The 23,435-nt window shown below is 30.4% G+C and overlaps 1 protein-coding gene across 1 annotated transcript in view; it reads right to left on the bottom strand.

The window, feature by feature from the left end:
• Window positions 1-23,435, bottom strand: part of LOC111028370 (brain-specific angiogenesis inhibitor 1-associated protein 2-like protein 2) — a 107,373-nt gene that overhangs the window by 36,981 nt on the left and 46,957 nt on the right. Inside the window, exon 3 of the mRNA XM_022306991.1 lies at window positions 17,331-17,423. Within this exon, the coding sequence (XP_022162683.1) occupies window positions 17,331-17,423 (93 nt within the window). The remainder of the gene's footprint in view (window positions 1-17,330; window positions 17,424-23,435) is intronic.

Below are 23,435 nucleotides of genomic sequence, written 5' to 3'. Positions count from 1 at the left end.
AATTGTAAACACGTTTTTTTTTAAGATTTTATAGTGCTTTAAACTTATAGCTAGTACCAAAGAAAAATAAGCCCATTCAAATTATTTTAATCGAAAGTAATAAAAATATTCATAGTAAAAACTTTTAATTATAAACTTGGTTGAGAAAATCAGTATTACACAATATCACGTTAGAAGAAATTTTAGTTTGTGCAATATATCGAATAAATATATAATATGAATGTGTGCGTTTATTATAGGTACTTTATGGTTAGGTACTATTTTACATATACGACATTACGTTCATTCAGACCAGATTAGTATGTTAATTTTATGAGAGAATTTTGTATTTACTTTAAAGACAATTTTATTAGGTTGTAAACCTGTTTTATTTATCTTTCTATAATTAGGTGTATAAATATTGATTATATGAGTATAATTAAATGAATAAATATTTTCTTTTAATCATATTATTAAGCCAACGGTTATAATTACACTTAATATTTCATTAAATTAATTTCACAATATTATACATTATTAAAATTAATTACGTCCACGAAAAGGATTTCACGTCAATATAATAACCTATAGTATGTTTTTAGAGCTAAACACACCGAATAATTTGAATTTATAAATTTATTGTTCTCCATTTGTGTTATTTTTCGAATGAAATACATATTGCAGACCAACTCGGTCGTTTGTGAACGATATTCCGTGATTAACAAAACTTATTTCTATAATAACACGTTACGGTATGGAAGAAAGTGACAATTAAAACTTTCCAGTCTCGTTCTATACCAAACCTAACCCGGGATTTCATTTTGAAGTTTTAGTGTACGTGGTAATACCTATACAGGTTCTTTTATCCACTGATTGCAAACCGGAGCCACTTATTTAAATGTTTTTTAACCGTACTCAAAATGCAAATTTCTTAGGGGCGCTACATCGTTGATTGTTTTCTCTCAAACTGCGAACGCCTGCAACCACCGGAGACACTGCTAATCCCATTATACACTACACAGAAGAAGTAGGCGACCGAGAGATCCTTGTCAACAACAGCAGGCCTTTCTTTTAACATTCAGTGCGCTTTGGTTTATAGTAACTGAGTAAAAACCATAAATCCGATACCTTTTAGGCGAAAAAAAGGTTGACGGGGTCGAGTGGGCGATTCCGTAAACGTCGTGTTTACTCCACTTGAAAGTCCTTTTTAAAAACTAAAACCACAATAGCCTCGTTTTCTTCCCTCACCTTATTGCACTCACAAACGCATAAAAGCAAATAAATTGTTACCGACGGTTTGTGAATTTTAAACGTACTAAATGAAAGTAAGCACTTCAGGAAGTAAAACTGTTCTAAGTGAGAAATCTAGAACACCAGCTCACGTGCCCCGTTTTCTTTTGTCCTATGGTATTATCACTCGCTAAATGTTAAATCCAACTCGTAAATGTAATACAATTTAATTCAAGTTTTGGTCCACTATTTAATGCCCCCCCGACATCAAAAACTATTTATACGATTTTAATTTAATGTTGGGCATAAAAAAAAATAGTCGCTTATTAGCTTTACATTCATAATAATACATATTAGATGCATCTGTGTTGTTAATATAATATAGTTAACATTACAGTTATGTTTCGTTTGGAAAATATTTAGTTCCTACATATTTGATATTGTTTCAGTTTTGCTCTAAGGATTCCTTAACTTGTTTAACTTGTGTGGAAATGCTTATTGCTTTGCATAATATAATATATTCCTTCGTATTCTCGTGTTCTCCGTATACCAACCACCTTTATAATATTTGTTTCTTTACATTGTTGGCGGCGCAATGCATTTGTTTCGTTTACGTCGAATGTTAATTTTTCATTAGGTGTTAATTTGTTTTTATGTTTAATAATAGTCCGAGATGAGCACTCACTTTTTTTTCCGATTATTACAAGGTTAGTAGTAGTTTATTCGTACCACTGCAATTCTTTTTATTCTCCGTAAATTATTATTTTAATTTTGTAGGTATCGTGAAACAGTTATTGTATAGTTAATGAATGCTGATAGAGTTATCCACAAAGTAAATTAAATCAAAAATACATATTATAATTATTTAGTTTTACATTTAATATATCTGCTGCACTTTGGTAATACAAAGTACGTAGTCACTTAACTTTTACCCCTATCTGGAAAGGTCCACTCCCTAGTCATATTTTTCTGAGCAAACGTTCCTTTTTGTACGCCTTTATTAAATTAGCTGTCGCGAATGATTAAATTAAATTACTAAGATAATTGCCAATTTAAATTAAGTATATATACAGTAATATATACTATTTAATAAAAGTCATATTTAATTCAGTTCATTTTTATGTATTAATTTATCTATTTGACGAAATTCAGAATATTGATATAAACTAATATAAATTAAAACATTTAGATATATCGTTTTTCGATCCCATAATGAAAATAATCAAATGCTTATGTAAACGTTTAAGCTTCCAAGAAATTATCTCGATTACTAAAACATTGTACCTATATTTAAAATACTGCTAACTGCAAACGCAGAGTAGGTACCTAATTAAATTGTAAACTTGACTATTTTACTGAATTCAAATTTTTAATTCATTTTACAATTTAATGGCGCATTTAAAAGAAAGGACTTTAATAAATAATAGAATAATTCTATTTGTAATAGTACTAAATAGTAATATTGTAATAGTACTATAATTATAGTAGTATATTACTAATGCATATTTACTTTAACATATACACGCACGAGTAAAGCATTATATAATAGAAATGTTAACTTCGCCTAATCTAAGTTTCTAACGAACAAATATTCCGGTAAAAGTACAGCAGATATAAATATATCCTCAAATCCAAATTTTAAATTCATCAATGGGTTTTACCAAAGCTCAAGTTGTATTAGTAACAGCTTACGATATTGTTTCTACAATTATTTTGTTCACTGTGACAGTTAAGAAATAAATGCCATTCGATTTTTCAAAAAGTTTAAAAAAATGTCCTCCCTTTAAATTTTGATGGATATTAATTATATAGTGTTCTTAAAAAAAGGATGACAAATGTATATGGCCATGTACCTTGTACAAAACCCAAAGCTGTAAAAGACGTTGTTATATATGACATTGTGCAGATCTGCCAAGTTAGTTATTATTTTTTAAATATTATTTATGTTATAAAATGATATTCTTAGGTATTTCAGAGAATTTCCTGTAGTCCATAGTATTATATTGGTCGATTGGCACGTCGTTTATTTAAAAGTAACTTATTATTTAATTTCAGTAGACACGGAAATAAAAAATACAATCATTTTGGTTACGGTCGGTTAAGTGGGCACTTCTGATAAAATGATTACTAACTTGAAAACAAAATCGGAAACTAATTTTTTTTGATGCTACCTACTTATATTTTATTCTAAAAAGTTGTAATTTAGTTAGTTGTAAACTGGAAATATTATATGTAACTTACATACTGTATACATTTTTATTATTGTTAGATTATTTTATCGTTTTATTTCTTGGTGATTTTCGACCAAAGGATAGTATGTGTATGGCTTATTTCTGTTACGGATTATTGCGATTTGGTAGATTTTTCTTTGGTCTTGATATAATGTCAGAGACTCGTCTATAGAACTACTACAAAATATTATCTTTAATTTTGACTTTTAAATAATCGTAGCATCTTATAATTTATTTGGAAAAAATAAATACTACGTAATCATTAGTGAACTTGGTTTAAGACGATTTTAGTTATACATTTTTCTGTAAAATGCAAAAGTCATGTAATGACAAATTACCAAATAAAAATGACTGCATAGCTTCAAAAGTTCAACTCGTTGCGTAATGTAGTTCTTCTTTATATTGTTTCATTCTTGGATTTTTTTCCTTCAATCATATGCTTAACATGCGAAAAACTTTAACGGTGATATTATACAGAAGAGACGTGACCTACATCTCAATTATTTGCTAATAGTTTTTTTGTTTTCTTCACATATATGGTGCTTTTCATACGTTAGATTATGTCGTTATATGTCGTTCGTGTGTACGCCAAAAAGACAAAAGATAAAATAAAACCATGGACCAATGCTCTCCGAGGGGCTATGCGGTGATATAATAATATACTATAATTTTAACAAATAACGTCTTACAATGTCTCCTTTCGGAGTAAATAACCTACAATATATATCATATATACTCCAAAATATCTAAATAAAATTACAGTTTAAACGCAATAATACTACCCCTATAATATCAACCCCGCTTCATGGGGGTGGATGCAGAACCTTTAGATGGGGTGAATTACAATTAAAATATTTGTTATAAAAATGCAATAATTAAATTAACATCAATAGTACATTCAAATGGTCAATACTTAAATTTATATCAAAACTACAATATTTCACAAGGAGTCGCGTACAACACAATCAAATGTTTTATAACTGCAAGATATATGTACAAAAATAAAAATAATAATATTGATGTATATTCATTCATATATAAAAATTAATTTAAATTACTTTAGGCGATTGTGTTTCTTGGTATGGGATTTGAGGTTTTTATTTTTTTTAATTATTAAAAACGTATAGAACTTAATATTAAGATCAATTTTTTTACAAAAGATAAATGTTTATTATATTTTTTTTGTATTCAGCTTTTGACTTGTAGTTTTACATCTTGACAAAGGTTTATTATTGTACACGGTAAGTAATTTAATAAATACCATTTTGAATACTACAAGCATTTGTAAAATCAAAGTACGCTTTACACAATTAAAAATGTACGGTTTTAAATCGTAACAGCGTAATAAAAACTAATTAAGAATTATAAATAAGATTCCTATATTTTTTCAATAATTTTAATATTTTTTAATTGCAGAAAATTAATTCATAAGTTTTTAATAAATAAAAAAAATAAATGTTTTTCTTTTTTTATTAGCTATACATTTTTATACTAATAAATAAATATTTTAATTAATACTCTCATTTTTTAAATATTATTTTGAAAACCACATTTAAAAAAAAAAATGAAAGAATATAAAAGATATCTATTTAATTTGTACATTAAGACGAACACTCTGAATTCCTATGAAAATTATTCAAAGATGACAAACGTGATTATCAAATACCGTTTTTTTGTTGTTGTGCAATTAAATTAATAAATAATATTATGTTGCATAATTGGGGGATACCAACAAGTAGAAAGTGAACACAAGTATAAAATAAAATAGTAGTTTTCTGTGAAAAGATTAAAATTTCTACAGCGTAACTCTAATTTATGATATTTAAATAGTTTGAAGATAGATGCTGGGTACGTATAATATCATTCATTGTTGACAATTTTTTAAAACGACATTAGGTACATAAATATTTTTACAACTTTTACTATTACATATTGGCATATTGCCTATTGCGTGCGTCAAAGACATATTAAAATAAGAACCTGGAATCGTTTACAAAATTAAAAAACATGATTGATAACTACATATTAATATACACTATTCCTGAATTACTTTATTCCAGATTAAACTATAATATTATGGATGCAAATTCTAGTTTATTGGAAATTTTTTTTCCATTTTTAACCCAACATGATTTTAACGAATCGACTCGCATAGAACATAAATTGGATTAACCGATTGAATAGCTGAATGCTTATAAGTTATATAAATACGTAGAAACATGTTTCTATACACAACATGGGGCTTCTGTAAAGTGCACGATGTAATTGGTATCAGTTTTAATACAGGTCGATAATAAAGTCTCATTTTAGAGTTCGAGTGGAGCGAGTGAGCTATGGGTTTTCGTGGTTTTTCTAGAAAGCGCTTTTTATCTGCCCGAGTAAAAAAAAACCAGTGGAATTACAATATTTAGTATTTTTACGCATGGGTATATGTCCTGTTCAATAATTATTTATAACGAATTATTAATATTAAAAAGTATTATTATTTTATACATTGTGTAACGACTATAAGTAAAACCATAAAATTATTATATATTCTGTGGATGCAGCGAATACCGTTGCAGCTTTACTCGTATACGGTTTCAGTAGTTCTTTGTTTATGTTTTTTGGGTTTGAATAATATTTTTGTGGACATAAGTAGTACGAATAAGCTAAAAAACTGCACATAATGTTAACTACATTCAACATCTAATAATATTTAAGTAACAATTTTAGTCAAAAGTGTATGTACATATTATTATTACATAATATGTTAATTTACTCAACTCAAACAGAGTACCTAAGCTAGGTAACGTTGAAATAAAATAGCAAATGGTATTCCAGATTTTTAATGAAAAAAAGGGTGCGACAATATAATATATTGGGGTGTTATCTTTATGGAATATTTTATGCAAATAAGCGTTAGATAAACGTAAAATCAACTTGCATATTAACAAATGGATTATTATAATTTTTTCAATAAACAAAACTATTAAATGTCATAAAATCATTAATTAAATTTCCGTACGCCCAAAATATGTGTACATCATATCGTGTAAAAATCAAAATAATATTATCATAGTAATGAGGATATTTTATGCGATTTTAAAGTTTAAATACTATAATGATTGTACCAAAAGGAAATACCAATTCCTATCAAAACTTAACAAAACCCATAACCTTACCAACAACTGTTTTTCACTTGACATGGTAATTTATCGTCAAACATTATAATAATAATATTATGTAGTAAGATAAATTCTACGAGAATAATGGATTATGCGTCACTGCATCGTTTGTCGAATATTAATGTTAACTCAACAATATTCCTCGGGATTGTTTTCGTATACGGTTTTGGGATCTTAGACGAATGTTTACCTATTTACAACCGCAATTCATCGAAATAATATATCGATTGTCCGACCAGACCACCACAGGAATTGAGAAGCTATAATATAGACCAACATTATTACAAAACAATGTTAAAATATGCTTGGTGTCGGTCTACTGTTCTAAAAAAAAAAACAATAATAATAATAATCGATTGCGGTCCCGAGCCGAATTTGTTCGGTGACTGAAAACCCACATTCGCGGTGAAAGCCAGTATAGTTTTCCGTTCTTATAGGTATATAATAACTATAAATTAAAGTCATCGATTTTTATATTTTCGACAAATGACAAGTAGGTAAGTGGTAGTCGTTCGACGTCAACATTCGCGAGTTCTCTAATTTCCAACCGACTAATCTTCAGCAGGACGACACCACCAACAATTTCACATTTCAGAGTTACTACAACACGACAGCCGCCGCCACACACAATAGTCGTAGATTTGCCATGTGTAATCAACTATAAACTGATAAAGAGTTTAAAAGCATATCTTTGCGGTCCAACCAAACAATACACGTTTCCAGCTGTCACATTCACATATGCGTAGTGCGTGCAAGCTCCCGTCCTGAAGCAGTACGGGAAAAAGGGAATTCCCCTCATGGTCCACGGTCCCCTCTACAAATCTAATAGCCATCGTGATTTTTCACTGTTCGATGAAAAACGCCATTTTTTTCCAATTTCACTTCTTCTTTTTCACAAATCGAACGGCTCGCTGGACGTCGCACAATGCGATGTTATAACCGTTGGCCTGGAGGATCTCCATTCAGAATATACCACAATGAACTTTTCTTCAAGAAAGCATGTTTACTTTATGCGTAGATAAAATGAAAAAGACGCAAAAAAATAGAAGTTGTAGTTAAACAGTGAAATGTATGAACGTGTCCAATGATAAAATAAATGATATATTATAGGTTTAAACTGATATAATTACTCAGTTCTATCAAGTGAAATTAAACTAAGCAATTAAATATACCTGTTTTGGTATAATACGTAAAAATGTGAAATTGTAAACAAACGCTATGATAATTCATTTTTCCTCAGTAATTGGACAATACAATAAACCGTTCACTTTTCGTTTGTGAAAAAAATCGTAAGTACACATCGGTATGCGTATTGTGATACCTGTTAATAATAAATGCAAACCTATGCTAAAATGATTAGAAGAAAATATGATTAATTTATATTAATGTAACAATAATAAATACCTGACCTTGCATTTCTACGGGTGCCTACTCACATTGAACTATTGGTTGAATAAATGTAGTTATGGAATATAGGTACAAGGTAGTAGGTACATATTTGTATAAATATTGAATGGGGTAATGGGGTAATGTATTATTCTAGGAAACTTTATACTCTTGAGTACACACACTACCAAAAGTATGCATATTAACAACCGCTTGAATCTAGATAGTCAGTATACTGTACAGTTTATATTTACATACGTTTGATTTATCTCCACTCATCACTAACTTTCTTTAGCTGAATTAACTTACCAGTTACCAAATTTACATTTAAAGGATTTAAATTCACTTTAAACGTAAATATCCAATATACCAGTGAAACGAGTACTTATAAATATGAATATATTATTATTTATTATCAAAAGGTAAACGCTGTAATTTATGTCCGAAAACTTTTGTAAATTGCAATATACAGTAGGACAAACAAACGAACTCCATCTTAAACGTATCTAGAAGATAATTTTATACACATTTCATACTCGATCATTGTCCAAAATATTAATTTATGTTTTATAATATAGGTACGCATTTAATGAAATAATAATAAAAAAAAAATTAATTTATAATGATTTCAGTTAACGTTATTATGATTATTTATAACGAACTCCTTCCATATATTTTTTATTTAATAGTATTATTATTACGATACATGTTACACAAAAGGAACATAACGTTTCATCTCTTAATAATTCAAATTTTGTTTAATGACCATACAAAGAACAGAATAAATAAAACCGTTGAGATAAAAGTAATTTGGCCATGGTCGCTACACCATCCAGTTAAAATAAATAAAACAGAATTCATGACTTTGCAACTTATACATTATACTTTTGAATTTTTACCGAATGTTTTTTCATCATTGTTTACATAATTCAAAACTTCTTCATTGCAATTAAAACAGTCAACAGAAGTTCTCCGTGGTAAAAGAAACGGCAAACAAGTTGAACTGCAGCGTAGTTCTATTTGGGCTGCGTATCTAACCTTTGGCCACACTAACCCTACGACGGGTGGTGCAGCAGCGGCGGTGTCACAAAAACTCTATACACCCAAAATGTGTTTTCTCGTCGCCTGCCCTCGCGTCCATTACGCACAGGGACTCTTTGTGAATTTACGACCTTTTCAGCCCATATTACTATACGGGACCGTATATTTCACGACAATAAGGTAAAAACTGTCCGACATTTTTTTTTTCTTCTTCGTTATTCTCCATATATACTCGCACGCGCGTTGTCAACGGCAGATGTCACACCCGTTCTGCTTTATGGGCCCGGGGATTTGCAATTTAATCTCCTCACGTCTTCTTCACGGCCACCTTCACGTCCCATATACGGTCTGAGCTCCCCCCCCCCCGCCTGAATGGCCGTGATGGAATAGTGACGAAGTGAGGACTTAACTTTTTTCTGATCATATCTGTCAGGATGATGTGGCTGATAATACGGGAGGAGTTTTTCTTATTCATTCTGGCAACCAGCCGACCCTCCCCCAGCGGCCACTTGATATCTGGCTTTTCCCGGTCGGGTGTGAAAATGGAATAATAATAACGTTTGCCTGGGGGAGCTGCCCCAGTGAACAAGACTCGCGTAATAAGCTCTGTTGCGGGGAATCTTTTTTAAGCCTAACCCGAGAACGAACCATATAATATAATAATATATTAAAAACCACAAGTAAACGGATGTACAGCGGATATATATAGTTGACAGGGTAAAAAGTACTAAAAATTATATTTTTATAAAAAATGTGAAATATTCATACAAATTATACTCTACCAACCTAACTTCATAATATTACTTTCAATAGCATATTGGGTAAACAAAACTTTGAGGCCATCTTAAATTAGCTGTGTATAGCTATGTACAAATTATGTCTAATTTATTAAGAATATTACATGTTACACAAGGCTAAAAAATATTTGTGCTTATGGTTGGATTGTGTTGATAGATATTTATAATGAAATACGATTAGTAAGAAGCGTTCATATAAGACAATCATAATAAAATAAAATGTTTCCTTGATAACATGATCATAATTCATATATGACATTTCGTTTTAACTTTTTAAGTAAACAACTATTGGAAATATGACATTTTACAACCCTTCGAACGTGATATCATTTTTTCTTTAAGAAGTTCAAATATACCTACTCCTCAGGAATTTAATAAAGTAAAGTTTAATAGAAGTTTTAAATACAAATATCAGTAGGTAGGTACATTTAATAATGTGACTTGGCCATATTCTTAATCAAACATTATAGGTATATACTATATATAGATACAATATACATATTTTGATTGAATTAGAACCATATTTTTTTTAATTCGATAGTATTGTATATTTCTACGAAATAGATTTTAATCATTTACACTTTAAAATAATTTAAAAACTTAACTTTTAAGTTTTAACATATCAATTTTTTTTTAATTGAACAATAAGTAACAATAATATTATAATTTAAACCCAACTGAAAATAATACTAAAACAAAACACATACACGGTTTACAGACAAGAACATCATTTTAAATACGAACATTGGTGGTTTGCGCATATTGTATGGCTTTTGAATCGTAAAAAAAATGTTACAATATCATCAGGAACAATGTAATATACGCATGCATTTAGAAACGTATAAATTATTTATTTGTTTGTATGCATCATAGGAACAAGTACCTGTAATCAAATTCACTTACGAAAATGCTGATCGCTTTTATTTATGTAATAACATAATACAATTTTATAGAATCATAGGAAATATTCGACACGAAATCAAACGATTTTCCCTAGTATAAAATATCAATCCGATGCATTGGGTAAAATAAAAGCAACACAATGCAGCAGAAATAAGTCCGCAGTTCTGAAATGCAAAAGTTAATGTTCGTAGAGCTCGGGACTGAAAGTTTACACATGGCGTTTTCCCCTGGGGAATAAAAACACAACATGCAGTCATTAAACGACAAAAGCAAACTTTTTCTTTTTTCATCGAACAATTTTCACGTCAATACAGAAGAAACTCGGATGTTTAGATCGCGATTTCTTCTATTGAACAAATATAATATAATATATTATATATATTATATATATAAAGAATCGAACAACGAATAATACACTACTTGTCAACAGTTGGTTATAAAGGTACTCTATACCTAGTTAATTATTTATTTCTAACGGTTTATTTCGAGTGGTGGAAAAAACCGTATATATACCTACCACTATGGTCCGCAACCACCAGATAATAATATATTATACCTATAGGTTTGGTAAGGGTTACCATCTTATATTAAAAAAATATAAAAAAAAACCTTTGCCGGTTAATCGCGGTTATACGGCAGTTCAATTTCGTCCGAGCAACGACGTTTTATTACCACGGTCGTATCACAACAACGACTGTATATCGCTGCAAAGGTAATATTTCACGGGACACACTTATATAATGTACTCTGTATTCTCTTGTTCAGGGCGACAACGTGACATCATAAAACTGTAAATGACTTATTCAACTTGCAACCTAAAGGGAAGTGCGAGCTGAGCTGTACAATAATAAATGGATACCTATATACCTACTTATACAACCGCGCGCCGACCACATATTATTATTTAAATATTTTTTAGGCGCAGTGGATTAATTTGGGAATGAAAAAAAATGTTATTGCATTGTTGTAGGTATCACGACCAGCTAGAATGACTTGAACTTTCTTACTATCTAGAAGTGTAGTTTACGTTTTTATCGCTTAAAGAATAATATTCAAAACAAAAGTAAGAAATTTGATTTATTCGGTTTAGAGTTGTAATAGTGATATTTTTTATTTTCATATTTAATTTGTTCAAAAATATATACTGACATTGGATACTTCCTAGTACTGACCAGTGACTAGACTTTTTATACAACATTAATATTATTACATTGTTTTTGTTAACTTAAATAAGTAATAAATAAAGAATTAATAAAGAATTAGGTACCATTATACAGCATAATATGATAACTGAAATATATTTTCAGACATTGTTGTTTAAAGAAAAACGTATTTTTAACGAATTAAATGATTTTAAAGGAATGATAATAACTAGTAATGATTTTATTTATTTATGGTAGCTATTGATTATACATACAACATTGATTAATTAATAATTAGTAGGAACAATACATCGAAAAATATTTTAAACAGTATTGTACTGATATTAGTACATTCGCTTTGAGCGCCTGCTGTTTAATGAATATAAATTACTACGTACTATAAAAAAAATCAAGTTAACTTTAAATTTGAAGTTTAACATTTGTAGTAACTAATAACGATTAACAGACATCAAATATATTATTTTAACGTCGAAATTATTAAATTTTATTGTACACATAACGACGAAAAACTACGATTCTCATAATTTTTGTAGTTTTCAACGTAACTATATCGTCTTAATTATGCATATTATGAGCAATTATATATTGCTTTACATCTATTAAAAAAGTTTTGATAGAACTAAATAAACTTGACTTTGAATCTTGTAAATAATTCAGAATTATTTCTCAACTTACATTTAAATGTTAATTAGATTTATCATAATATATTTTTACAGTCGCAATCACATTTACGTTATATAACTGCATACTATTATTTTTACAATGTCATTACAATTTACGATTCCATTGCCAATATAAGTAATAATTATTTTAATAATAAACCATTATGAAATAATAAGTTACAAGAATCCTTAAATTCCTTTTGCATTTATTTCCGATTACCTAAGCGTGTTGTTAAAAAAATCCAACCAACCGTATCCTATTGTGATATACTGATATATCATATGACATTTAACAGTAAACTTGATGATATCGTATTTCTATACCTGAACTATGTAACTGAGGGCGCGAAGAGCCGTTTACCCCAAGTTGATGGACGGGTGTTGGTATATGTGTCGCGCAGTCATGACGAAACCTAAACTCAGAAATCCCTTAAGTAGTTGTAAGTCTTCGTTTACCACGGTTCAACTACCTACTCCGCTCTTGTTATAGTTTCTGTATTTAATTTTGGAACATTTGAGAGAAAACCAAGAAAAAACCAACCTACCCCATGGAAACTGGCTTATCTTCAGGGTTTCAGGCTTTTATACGGCCTTTGACTCGAAATCACTGCTCTTTCATTATTTGAAAAACACTGTTAGTATGATGGCGCCACAATAAATTTCAAGAGTTTAGGATGGGAAGGGTTGGGGGACCTTTTATCGGTAGAACACCCCAACCAACACAATACATTTGACAGAATTATGGGTGTGCGAGATTTTTTTCCATTTCACTCCCTCGTATACGAGCCGATTTCAACAGGAAAACGACGTTTACCCGAGTTGTTACTAGCATGTAATATTATTGAAAATAATGATAATAAATGTTTCGGTTATTATTAATACTAAAAACAGAAATATTGTAAATATAACCAATTAACAAGAACAAATATATTTTAAGAAATATTATTTATCATGCTTGCACTATTATTTTTGTTTGAAAAAAAATGTTTTATTTACCTGTTATACATCATATATTATGTTATCTTAATTTACGAGTATTTTGAAGTTAATTTAGAAATATTTACAAGTATAATGCAGAATAACAGAGTTAATGTTTTTTTTTTAGTATTACAAAAGTCCATTTTTACGATGATGTGAATTTGTAAAAATTAAAAAGATTTAATGAAAATAAAGAGATGGGCACCTTATTACATACTTTTTCATATATATTATGTAATATACAACTAAAGCTATTTTTTATCCAACAAAGTTTTTTGTATAGAGAAGGGAGAGTAATCTTTACAATCACAAAGACTGACAGCAATACAGTGAAATATTAGATTTTCAAATCCAATCTTATACAGACAATTTCCTTTATTTTTTGGTTTCAACAGACTATTCAGTAACACATACAACGATTTAAACTGTAAAACGCCAACGAAATTCTATATCTTCGCACTGGTCGGATGTATATGGTAGAGCAATTTATTAGAATTCACGTAAGTCCTTTTTCACTCTAAATACAAATGTGCACAATATGCATAGTCAAATTCATCACTGTTTATCTTTAAGAGAAAGTTGTGCTTTAATAATACCTAAGACAATAACAGCAGTACCTTTTAACGCACATAATATCGTACAAACAATTTTTGGCTGAAGTTACAGACAATTCAATCGAATGGCTTTTGATTCGGTCCAAAGACATTATGATTATATTTACCTAGATACCACTGCACTAGCACGGTATATATATAAGCTTTTGACATTTATTCTACTTCGTTCACAATTATTATTAAGTTTACAGTTAGGTAGTGTTTGCAGGTGTAAACATCCTGTGCAGTATTTAACATACAAATCGATCCAAACTAAAATACTCACTGGTCGGATTGATATGTATGTTAAATACGTACTCACTGGTTGGGTATGGAAAATTAATATAATTCGTTCGTCCGTTTTCACTCTAAATACAAATGTGCACAACATGTAAACCTACTGAAATTCATGATGGATTGACTTAAGAAGATAGTTGTGCTTTGATAATAATATTATAACATGCAGTGTCCTTTAACATGTTTACTAATATCTTTCGCACAAACATTTTTTGCTGAGGCTAGATGATTCAGACGAATGGTTTTTTTATTCGGACCGAAGACAATATGATTATTTACCTACCAATACAGTATATATAAGATTTTGACATTTATTCCATTTCAATCCCTTTATGTTTAGTCGTCCCGTTCTTTTGTAAACGTCAAATACAATAAGATAGTTTAATAGTAATAGTAATAATAATGTAATTCAATGAAATATTTCTTTTACAAAAACATTTAACTAGAAGCTAGAAAACTATTGTATATATAAGTTACAGCAGTATAAATACAATGTTATGTTTTTTTTTTTAAAACAACCACAATACTATTAAATGCATAATAATTTATACTTAAAATTATTGACATTTCATAGAAATATATGTATGAGAGCTTTTTTTTTGAGTAATTCATGTGTTTATTTACAATCTATACAATAAAAGGATTATAGTTAGGACGTATATGCGATGAGTGAATTAATGATTTTTGTGTGATATAATAATAATATGATAAATCAATAGATAGATAGATAGATAGATAGATGATTCTACGCATAGTTATAAGAAATATACATTTTATTACTAGAAATATTAGTAAAATCTCGATAAATGAATATATTCATTAATATTTAGCTATCTTAAAACTACTATGTGGAAGTTTTAACCATTAAATAAGCAACGAAATGTATTTAATCATAACAATATGATAAGATACCTACCAGTTAGCTAAATTCTTTTAGGTTTTTTATTGCATTTTACATAATCATAAATGATCGGCTACGTTTAATTGTTAGATGACTTTCCAAAACTATTTATATAACTAGTGCAGAAGTATAACAAAATAAATTAAATAGAAGCGGACTCTACTCATAAATAAAGCTGGATTTTTGAATTAAATCATTTAAGGACATGGTATTTTCCGTAATGACATAATTGGAATTTAAATCATGTCACAATAATACGGTGGCCGTGAATTTATTGTGCTTTTTGAGGTTGAAAAGTTTTACTTTTTATTTGTAATACATCGATGGTAAGACGCTATTTAAACATTCGAAAAGTATTTATTTCATAAAAAATACGGTTTTAAATATTCCAACAATTTATCATTATCGACATTGGTCGATCATTTCTAATCATCTATCGATAAAGATAATAAGAATAACTATTATTTTCTCAACATAAAATATCATCGCTTAATAACGTTACCATTAGAAACACTTAGTGACCTACTGCAAAATATAATTTTCAATTGAACGTCATGGTCTGGTTGTAATTTGTATTAATCATAGTCTGCGGTAAAAACAAGAATCACTTATATTTTATTTTGAACACCGTACTTTATTGTTTTATGTACAGTTTATACTGACAAGAATTTCTAAATCAAGGAACCTGATATCGGTTAGATCTCATATACGTAGGTATTAATAACACACTTGATCTACCCATGTCTGTTATCAATAAGGGCGCAAGTTCATGTTACTGCAGAGTTTCGTGTACAAAGAAAAGTATACCTGTATTATATCGCTCTATAGCAACCTTAATAACCAAAGTTATGTCATTTCACAAGGACAAGGTTCGGACGCAGTGTGGTGAATAGAACCGAGCTATCATATTATTATTATTATCAACCCCAAAATATGAATAAAGGCGATGCTCTGGACTTAGGTATTATCGATAGTTTTTCTTGTGTATCATTGACACAAATCAGAGATTAGATTTTAAAAACACAGTCACGTAATGCTACCTATATAATGCTATACACTATTATACTGATTTATTCAGGATCATAAAAAAAAATATTATTTTATTAATGAAAATACTACATTATATTAATTCCATTATATATTTTGTACACTTAAACTTTATTTCGCCACGAACTTTTTTTATTATCGTTTTTAATGTTTTCGATTTTATTCTCTAAGTTTATTGAATTAACGATTCTATAAATGACAATATATTTTTATTGCTTCAGCTCAAATACTGTTGCAATAAATATTAAACAAGGTCGGAACTCGATGACAGAATTATATATACTAGTACAATGTAGTATGTACACTGCTATACGATATATCTAATACAAGACTATACACTTCATACGAATGTGGCCGACAGAACAATATGTTGTGTAAAATTGAGATCCACTGAGAGAAAAAGAATTCTAATAAATCGTCTGAAATGCAATTCTATTATTATCATTTTTTTTTTTGCAAGCATATATTTTCATTTATAATGTCACATTCGACAAACAAAAAATAACAACCAATATTTGAACTATAGTTGTCGGTGGTTGATTGTTAATTCGACACAGAGACAAGGATTAGGGGTAGAGAAATGCGAGTCGAAAATGCAATATTTATCTCTTGTATTTGCATAGCCTTTCGGGAGGAAAACGACAGGAATTAGCCGGTTGCCATTTTCTCGACAAATCGATTTGTTTGCACAAAAACACGTGACGTGTTGTCTGGTGAAAAAATAAAATAATAATAATAAAAGCGAACAAATTGTTTCTGGGTATGAATAATAATTTACCAATTTGAATCTCTAGAGTCAAATGAAATTAAAAATACGAGTGATTGAATATAAAAAATATGTGACTACATGGGATATAGTGATAAAATGTAATTTGCACGTTATTCCCACAATCCCGCTCGTAGAAGTGCCATTATCGTTTATACGGAGAGAAGATAATGTTTTATGATAACTTACCAATATCGGCTGATCCTCCCCAAGTTCCTTGCTGTGATTGTCTGGCCAATCTCATTATGGCGTCCGTATATAACTTGGAAGCTGAAGCGGCTCCTGAAGATAAAAACAAAAAGGAAACTCCAATAAGTAAAATTGTATAATTTAAAATGGGAGATTATTTATTAGTTTTTGAATTAAATGAAAACTATTTTTCGAGTAAAAAAATTCATTATAACTTAGTCTTAAGATATATTTTTACTACATTGACAATATAAATTCCTATTTTATTGTTTATTTTGTTGTTGACATTTTGGACAAGGGAAATATTTATCAATTATTACCCAAGATGTAAAATGTTAACAGTTTTTAAAATAATTATAAATAATAAGTTGATGAATGCATACAATAAGTCATAATTTAAGTGCAATAAAATATACATTTACTATTTTTTGTTAACAATTCGCCACCAGTTCAGCAGCTATTATACAGGTGTTAGGAACATGTATACAGTAATTTAATGTTTTTGAAAAAAATCTTCTACTGCAACGCGTGCATGGGTGACATCGATATGATAAATTATTGTGTGTGATTTAATAATATAATAATAATTATACACAAAAACTAATAGGTATCTCACATCAATTTTTGTATACCGCGGTTGTTGTCATTGTAATGATTATATTGCGTGGTTGTTAAAAATATCATCTGTGATAATAATTTAGCACCGTATATGAGCGAACAAAACATTATTAACAATATATTAATGATGCAACCGTATATTATATTATTAATCAGTCATACTCAGAAGGTTATCCGAGTCATCTTAAACACGTCACGAAGGGTATATGGAATACAATGCGAGTATGTGTACGACGAACGCATTATTCGCACTTGACAGTTTCCAATTTCGCAAAAGTGCGCGGGACCGAATTTGATTTGTGAGTAAAGGTCGTCGTGTTCATCGAACATCATACACACATTAATATTAAAACGTTTGAATAATTTACATGATATAATTATGATATGTTTGTAAGTCGGCACGCGCTTGGGTATGTGTGTGTGTGTGTGTGTGTGTGTGTGTGTGTGTGACACGTGCACGCCACTCGGCGGAGGAAACTGTCGGGAAAGAGAGACCCGCGGCGGTTTATCGTCGTGGAACATTATACTATTTTAGTGTAAATTATACATGTAATGCGCGTGTTAAGACGTCGTCGAAGTTGGAAAAGCGTTCCCGCAGCAACATCTCAGGTCTCCCCGCTCCTCCCTTTTTACCTATTATAACTAATTTTTATCCAAAAGTTTTATGAAATACGACCGTGTGCGTGCCGGAATCGTTGGTAGGTGTACAATAAACAACACGCTTATACGTCGCACGGTGCATCGGATAACCGCAGAACTTTTATTGTGTGTGTGTGTGTGTGTGTGTGTGTGTGTGTGTGTGTATGTGTGTGTGTGTGTGCGAGAAATTCGGTACTGTAATAGTATAATAATAATAATAATAATAATATATTATGTTGCGCATATTATAATAGTCCCATTGCTTCCGGATATCACGTGCTACTGCTCGAAATCCCGCCACAATGCGTTGTGTCTGGGGTGGCCGCGAATTGTCTATTATTGCCGATGACGATGACTTGGAAACCGACCAAGCAAAGAATGATTTTGTTCTTCATCATTTATCACTGACCGTGATCGTTTCCATTCCGATTTTCGACTCGATGTAGACATAATAATATATATTAGATAGTCGATCTTCGAAAAAAATATATAGGTATAATACTATAGTATACGCAGTCTTAGATATGTATTGATAAAATGATGTCTGCTGCAGATCATCTCCTCTCCATCAATAATGTCCGTAGCTATTCGCCTATGGGTGGTTTACCTATACCAGACACGTATCGTATACCGGTTTCGATTTTGCACCTGTTTCCAATCACTTTCCATTCGTGGGGAATTCACTAAAATATAATATTATATGGTCATGGACTACGCTGCAGTGTGCACGTCGTCGTGAATCGAACCCAACAACCCACTTGGAGACGGTGCGGAGATTAAAATAATATTATAAACGAATGGCAATTTCCGTAACAATAAATGACCTTTCGATACGCCAAAACGAAGTAGGTACTACGTGATTTAATTACCATCAAGGGGTTCCCTGCGTGTTTAAAATGCAAGTCTCTGATTTTTTTTTTACGATTATAATCAAACCTCAGGATTACCGCATATATATGGAACTCGGTGCCTGCCAACGTAACTCCGTTTTAAACCCTGCGGGGTTTGTAAAATCACGAGTTCTTTTTTAATAAGCCTAATAAAAAAACAAGGGGTGGTTGTTAAAAAAAAGGAAATATATATTTATCGACCGCGCGTATACTACCTATATTATAACAAGAAAATAATATAATAACAAATTAATATGAGGCACGCCGTTTCCGTGGGACATTGTACTAACTACACTGCACAACAAACCGGGGAAACTTAAAACGATATTGTGCTGCAGACATTGTATATAGGGGTGCTCGGGTGAAAACAGGAAAACGAGTAAGACCAAAATGGATTCACCCGACTACTGCCGACGTAATGACACATTTCCATACATAATAATCCAAACGTTGTATGCTATGATATTTGTGCACGCAGAGCCTTCGAAATAATGCGCACCCCAAGGAAAAACTTTATACACTCTTTGTGGTATTATTTAAATTTCCATTGTGCCCGGTAAACTGTTTCCCGCTTAAATCTGACAGCCAATGACAGTTCATTTCAAACACCTACCTACGTCTATATATTGTAACGTGTATTGCAAATTTTTAGAAAAATACATTTTATTCACAAACCAGTGCACATAATATTGTAGTTATTGGCTTTTAAAAATTGATGCCTTGTCACAATTTCAATTTCACAGGGGGGAAGCAACCCTTATGTCTTGGAAATCAGCTATCCGTGACGCTGCGCTATTTCCTCCCTAGCTTAAAATGTCATCAAAAAATGTTTAGCGTTTCGACAGTTTAAATTTATGGTTATGCCATTAATAGCAATGGTTTTTGAAGTGCGTGGATGAAACTGTCGAAATATTTTGCATAGTTCGCCAAAGTATAATGTTTTCATAAATGTTTCAGTGACTTTAAAAGTAAAATCTAGATGTAAATCTGTTTTTGTAATATTGTAAAAATATAGGTTTTATTTTAATTATATTTTTACGAAAATAACAGAAGAAGATTTAATAATTTGTTTTTATTGAGCTTCTTTGTGCGTTATTAAGTTAAATGTGCACCCATTCAGTAAAACGTTTTCAAGGTAAATTTAATATTTAGATAATACGAAAAATATTCATAAATATAAATCTAATTGTATATCAAGATAAAATCACACAATAGCTTATAATTTTCCGAAAGAATAAATTTTAAAACAAACATGAATTTGTAGTAAGAATTTATGATTATAAGCAAAGACGGACTTATTTGCATTTAAAATTTTAAGATGTGCATGCAAACATGCACTAAAAAAAATCAAAAGATGCAAGAAAAAGATGCAAAACATGCAAAATAAAATTTCAATTTTCATTACATTTTATATTTGATTTTAATTTTGCCGTGATAATTATTTATTTGTTTTATTAAAATTTTTATAAAAAAAAATAAGATGTATAATATAACAAAAATGTAATGCAATAATGCAATTTGTTAAATTGTAATTTAATTTTTAATCATTGATACATTGTAAAAAATTTTATTAAAATGAAATAGTACATTGGTGATATACTGATATAGATAGGAAAAAAGCACAAATAATTTAATGTAGTATGTTAGTTGGAAAAGCAATAACCTAATCTATTTTTAGCTACCGAATGTTCTTTGAGATGTAAAATATTTGATATTAATATTATATAACCGTACCTATAATCTGTTTTTTTAGATCGTTAGGTGTATATTTGTATGGTTTTTTTGTTAAAATATGAAAAAATATGCAGAAAATGCAAAAACCTTAAATCTGTTCATAATAACTTACTTTGGTTATAATATTATGTGTGTATAATATAGAATGAGATGTTTTCATTATTATGATACTTACGCATAATAGTTAAATTCGAATTGATAATTTATACAAGTTCCCTGCAGACACAATATGTATACATGGGTACATGACAAGTATATGCCTTCTACGCACGCCTTGTTTGAGTAGGAATTTTTATTTTTAATGGCATTTTAAGTCTAAGTCAATATCGTAAATCGTTTTTACTGAGGAGAAACTGTATGTTACTCTTCGTATAGCCAATCGTTTTTCCATACGCTAAATTGACATTGACACGGGTGTAGTTGAATTACCTATACGATACGCCGTACTGACGGGGTCGACGTACAAGATGCATTAAAATTGATCGATTCACTTTAAAAATACAATCCGATGAAAATTAATACGAAAACGAACAATAATAAAAATAAAAATAAATTTATCTCTAATTTATTTTAATAACTATTGTAGTTGTTCTTCGGAAGTCTAGTATACATCATAACGATATACGATCGATGGAAGAAAATATATATTATTTGTAAACACTTTAATATCTACGATTAACAGGGTTAGCGATTAGCATATTACAATAGAGATATTTGATTAAAATATAAAGACTGCATTTTTTACCGAATTAGGCTAAAGTACACATAATATGTGCAAATTTGTCTTTCATACGACAACTAACATAAACAACAAATCAACTCAAGAAAAAAATTATGCAAAAGCTCGTCTATATTCAATCGGAAACAACGTTGACAAAAAACAATTCAGACGGCGACAAACGTTTATAATAAAAACACGACGGAAATTTCGTCGGAATTTTATTTCACGAGAGATTCACACGAGAATGGCGGGAGGGAGCAATAAGACGTGTAAAACGACAAACGTAGTCCCGAGGTACGAGCAGGGAACGTCTTATAAGGACTGAAAACGAGGGAGGGAGGGAGAGAGAGAGAGTGAGAAAGACGCGGCGGCGCAGGAGAGATAATAAATAAAGCACACCCCGGCGAATCAAAATATATATGTATAGTGTTTACCCCGGGGGAAATGCAAAAACATGCACATCCTGTGCAAATGAGAACAAATTGAAGTTTCCAAAGTGCAACGGAACCCATCCTGCAGGTAGGATTGCAACGTCGTCGTCGACACGGTCGTATTATAATGCAGCAGTGGCAGGCAGGCAGGCAGGCAGGTATATATGGTATTACGTATAAATACGCGAGTTTGTCCGGTTTCCTCGTCGGCGGCGTTCAAATTAAATACTGCAAGACCGAAGACTGAAGACGGTGACGACACAACAGCAAACTACTGTATAGTTGTCACAGTGGTAGAAGTAGACGCAGAAGCCGACGACGACGACGACGCCCGTAATCGAGTTACAGCGGCGCGTACGAGTGCACCGCCGACACCACTTCGCCACCCCCCCCTCCTCCCCCAAGTCATCCGCGTCGTTCCGTTTTCAAATCGCATTACTATTATCATTCCGGTAGGCGGTGGCGGAAATGCACGAGACACGGCGGTGATGTACTCTCTTCGTTTGCATGATTAAATACATAATATTATATATACGTCATTGTGATGTACGGGGTGATCCATTCGACGTAAGACATTACATGGTTATTTCAAAAAAAATTATTAACATTTTTTTACATACCTACATCGTTTCGAGTCGTTAAAAGATAAATTGAAAAAAAAAAATATTTTCATTGTTATCGGTTTTAATTTTTTTTTTCAATGACGACATATTGTATTTATATTGTAATTCTTATCATTCCAAAGCAAAATATCTATGCTGGAACTTCAAAATATACGAAAGTAATTTTGGACTAGTAATTTTTGATGAGTTACGTCAAAAATTGGATTTTTATAGATTATTGCAATACTCGGAACGATATTCTACAACGACATACGATATTAAATATTCATGCCGTCATTCAAAAGAATGTAATATTGTTTTCAAATTAAAAAAAAATAGTAAAAGACTAAAAACTAAAAAACCGTTTTAAAACGACTAAAAAAAACTTTAATAAATATTTTCAAAAACGTTAGTGTTTTATGAAATGGCGAGTGTCTTGCGTTGAATGGATCATCCCGTACATTAAGTTA

This window comes from Myzus persicae, unplaced genomic scaffold, assembly GCF_001856785.1.
Source record: "Myzus persicae strain clone G006 unplaced genomic scaffold, MPER_G0061.0, whole genome shotgun sequence".
Classification (NCBI taxonomy): Eukaryota; Metazoa; Arthropoda; class Insecta; order Hemiptera; family Aphididae; genus Myzus; species Myzus persicae.
Note: the sequence above shows the minus strand (reverse complement) of the source record. Positions and strands in the feature narration are given on the sequence as shown.